At 32.1% G+C, this 3,641-nt stretch overlaps 1 protein-coding gene across 1 annotated transcript in view; it reads right to left on the reverse strand.

Annotated features, from left to right (window-relative positions):
- Positions 1–1,944, reverse strand: part of acad11 (acyl-CoA dehydrogenase family, member 11) — a 90,731-nt gene extending 88,787 nt beyond the window's left edge. Inside the window, exons 1-2 of the mRNA XM_016490030.1 lie at positions 1,808–1,944; positions 1,620–1,719 (exon numbers count right to left, since the gene is read on the reverse strand). Coding sequence (XP_016345516.1) covers positions 1,620–1,719; positions 1,808–1,932 — 225 coding nt within the window. The 5' untranslated portion in view covers positions 1,933–1,944. The remainder of the gene's footprint in view (positions 1–1,619; positions 1,720–1,807) is intronic.
- Positions 1,945–3,641: the final 1,697 nt, after the last annotated feature.

Genomic DNA, 3,641 nt, shown 5'->3' on the forward strand with positions numbered 1-3,641 from the left:
TGGAGATTTACCGCTGATTACAGAACCGGCTTTCTGACAAGATGCGCGTTAAATATCGCATGTGATTAATCGTGCATATTCATTACCGTGATATATCGCATTACCGAATACCGGCTAGCAAAATAAATGCAAGCATGGAGTCCTTAAGAATGTAATGTTACCTTTTAAAAACTAATTGCAAATGTTTATGCAAAGTGTAAACTATTCAATATAATCTACAAATAAAATACTGTATGACTAAGTGTTTTGTGGGCTTAGCTAATCAGGCCAATTAGAGACAATTACTAATCATTCTCATTTGTATTAAATCATTCTTTCATTTAATTTCATTTTTTTTATTAAACACAAGGGATCATTAATGATACTTGCAGTACATTATAACATGTGCAAATTCACACACAACATTATCTTTAATTTGGTCAGAATTGCAGGGTGCCTGTCTTGATACCCAAGGTTTAGAGAAAATATGAAATTGCGTTTTGAGGGCTTAGCTAAACAGGCCAATTAGAGACAATTACTAATTACTACCGATTTTTTATTAAATCATTCTTTCATTTCACTAATCAATCTTTTTTTTTTATTTTTTTTTTTTAATTAAACACGAGGTAACGTGCAAATTCACACACAATGCATCTTTAATTTGGCCAGAATTGCAGGTGAAAGTCTTAATATTCAAGATGGTTTGGAGAAAATATGAAATAAGTTTAATATTATTATAGATTTTAAAGTGTTTCATAATTAAATACATCCGAAAGGTCATCTAAAATTACCATTATTCACATTATATCTCTATTATATTCCATTATATCACATCCAAAATATCACATCGCATCCGAGATGCATCATCAATATAGAAAAATTAGACATAACAATTAACCAGTACATATTATGACAGCAGATTAGCTTCTTGATTGAAACAAAAATACAGTTTTTGTTACGTGAAATAGGCATCAATAAATTAATTAATTAAAAAAACTAAAAATAAATTAATACAAATTAATAATAAAAAAATTAATTTTAAAAAATATTTGGTTCTGTCTCCCTCTACTGGTTCACGGTCGCCATGATTTTGACGACTTTGCCAAGTAAGACATGTTCCTGGATCAACATCCTTTGTTGATCCGAGATCAACATAACTTTAAAAAAATATATAGACTTAACGCAATCCCTACCCCTAAACCTTACCCTACCCATAATGTATTCCTAAAATCAGAGGAAAATGATAGCTGATTAACAAGGGTGTAGAAGCAACCCTGAACGTAAACCTAAAATTGACATTTCCTAAGAAGTTATCCCTTTATTCTGATTGGTTGATTAAATGTTGATCCAGGAACATGTACTTGGTGAAATCACGTTCACCACTGGGGTCACTTAACGTTATATACATTTGTGTTGTGTTGTCAAGTTGGACAATCACTACTGGTGCCAAAGTCCTTTTTGCATGATCACAACAGCGCTGGATTGACCCAAATAAACTATATTAAACTCAACATTCCAATTACATTAAACTCTGCACTGCACGTATTCTACAAATAATCAGTTATTCGGTTATCCTGAAGTTTCACATTATTGTGGATAGCGACGTACAACGAGCGACTCACAGAACACAGTAACGTTACCTTATGAGCTCCGGGCAGCAGCTCTCCTGGAGGTTTCTTTCTGAGCACATAACGTTTATCTGCAGTCTCAATGTAAAACGTTGGGTTGGATTGCCCAGCTCTATTCAAAACAAATAAGTACAATAGAACATGCGTTTTGTTTGCATGAGGTGCACTTGAAAAATTATGTGTGTTGTGAAATTTCTTACCTGTACTGCTGCAGAGTTAAAGTGCTGTTGTCTGAAATGCTGTCAAGTTTCCCTGACAGATATCTTTTCAGGTTATTAGTGTCAAATCGATGTTCTGGACGGACAGCGGTGATTTGGCGATCCATTGCGTTACAAAGTGAAATTGAGAAATAAAGTTCACGACTTTAGGATATTTCAAAATAAAAGTCATCAACTTCTGCTGATGTGATGTAGGCTATTATGAGGAGCAGCAGACCCAGCGCCGAAAAAAAATGACTCAAGTTAATGTGATATTACCATGTACTTTTACAGGCTTGAACGGATTCAGCAAGCATCTTTTATATGGGTGACTCCTCGTGTACAGGCAGTTTTGATTAGCCTACTTGGATTTTTAAAACGTTTACAACTGTCATATTACATTATCACATAGTGGAATAAAGATTTGATGATGGACATGATCACATGATCAAGTGGATTAAATTTTTATATATATATATATATATATATATATAAAACCAAAGATAGATAGCAGTCATAGTGATAAGGTTTTTCAAAATGCTTTGATGAACGTTGAATAGAACAGTATTTTTTTTAAATATAATTATTTTGTAACATTTTAATTGACATTACTGTCACTTTTAATCAGTTTAGTGCATCATTGTTGAATTAAAGTATTAATTTCTTTAAAATACAACACCTTACTGACCACAAACTTTTGATCTACTGTTTTTGTAATATTATACAACTTAGTTTAAAAATACTATGAGTGAACGGCAGGTGTCAGCACACTCTAAATAATTAATAATGGCTGTCATAAAGTGGAGCTCATAAGAAAGAAGAAATTACAAATCAATCCAAGACAATTTCTCCGTTAAAAAAAAAATATATTATACACACATAGATAGATGCTATTTGGAATCATATTTTGAGAGCTGCAACTTATTATTTTGAATATCTTTCTGTGAATAAAGTTGCTTTAAAGGATCAGGTTTGTTATTATTGTTTGTTATACCTAGTCTGATAATTCTGAAGAAGAAAACAAACTAAATCATAACACAAACTAAACATTATTTAGCCTATACAAAAGCTTTAATGGCATGTTATTTATAAATTATTTACAAGCTATGCAATTAATTTCAAATATACTGTACAAATGACTATAATTAGCAATACATGATGTGGTGCCCAGCAGTCAAAAATAATTCACATAATGCTGCATATAAAAGTATGTACATCATAACAGAACAGACAATGTTATTTTCAATGTTTATAAAAATAATCATTACCTCAAAATTCCAATGATCTAAAAAATAAACTCTTTTATATATTTTCTCTGATATGTATCATACCTAATATGCAATGTGCTCTGCATTTGGTCATGTCCATGTACTTTAATTACTTTAAGCACAGTCTATCCTTCTTGCACTTTGTTTGTGTCCAACAAGACATTAGTGATATCTTTGCTCACATGCATCCAAGTTTAGATGTGAGACAGGGAGTATTTCATGGCTAGGCATGATGGATATGACATGTCAGAGGATATGTTAAAATATATTATGTGCATCTTGAAGAAAAAAACATTTAACTAAGCATCAGATCACTTGCATGTTGCAAAAATATGTAAATATGCTCTCTAATACAGTTACTTGACCCAGTCTCCCACAGTTCAGATCATTTTATTCTTCCTATATATATGCTTTAAAAGTGGGAGCGATTATTAAAGCTACAAAATTTAACTAAAAAAAGAGCAGAACTTTCTCACGGGTAGAGGGGAAACATGATTCTATTACAAAGTAGGGTTGTGTGTGTGTGTGTGTGTGTGTGTGTGTGTGTGTGTGTGTGTGTGTGTGTGTGT

This window comes from Sinocyclocheilus anshuiensis, unplaced genomic scaffold, assembly GCF_001515605.1.
Source record: "Sinocyclocheilus anshuiensis isolate Anshui unplaced genomic scaffold, SAMN03320099.WGS_v1.1 scaffold106, whole genome shotgun sequence".
NCBI classification, from domain to species: domain Eukaryota; kingdom Metazoa; phylum Chordata; class Actinopteri; order Cypriniformes; family Cyprinidae; genus Sinocyclocheilus; species Sinocyclocheilus anshuiensis.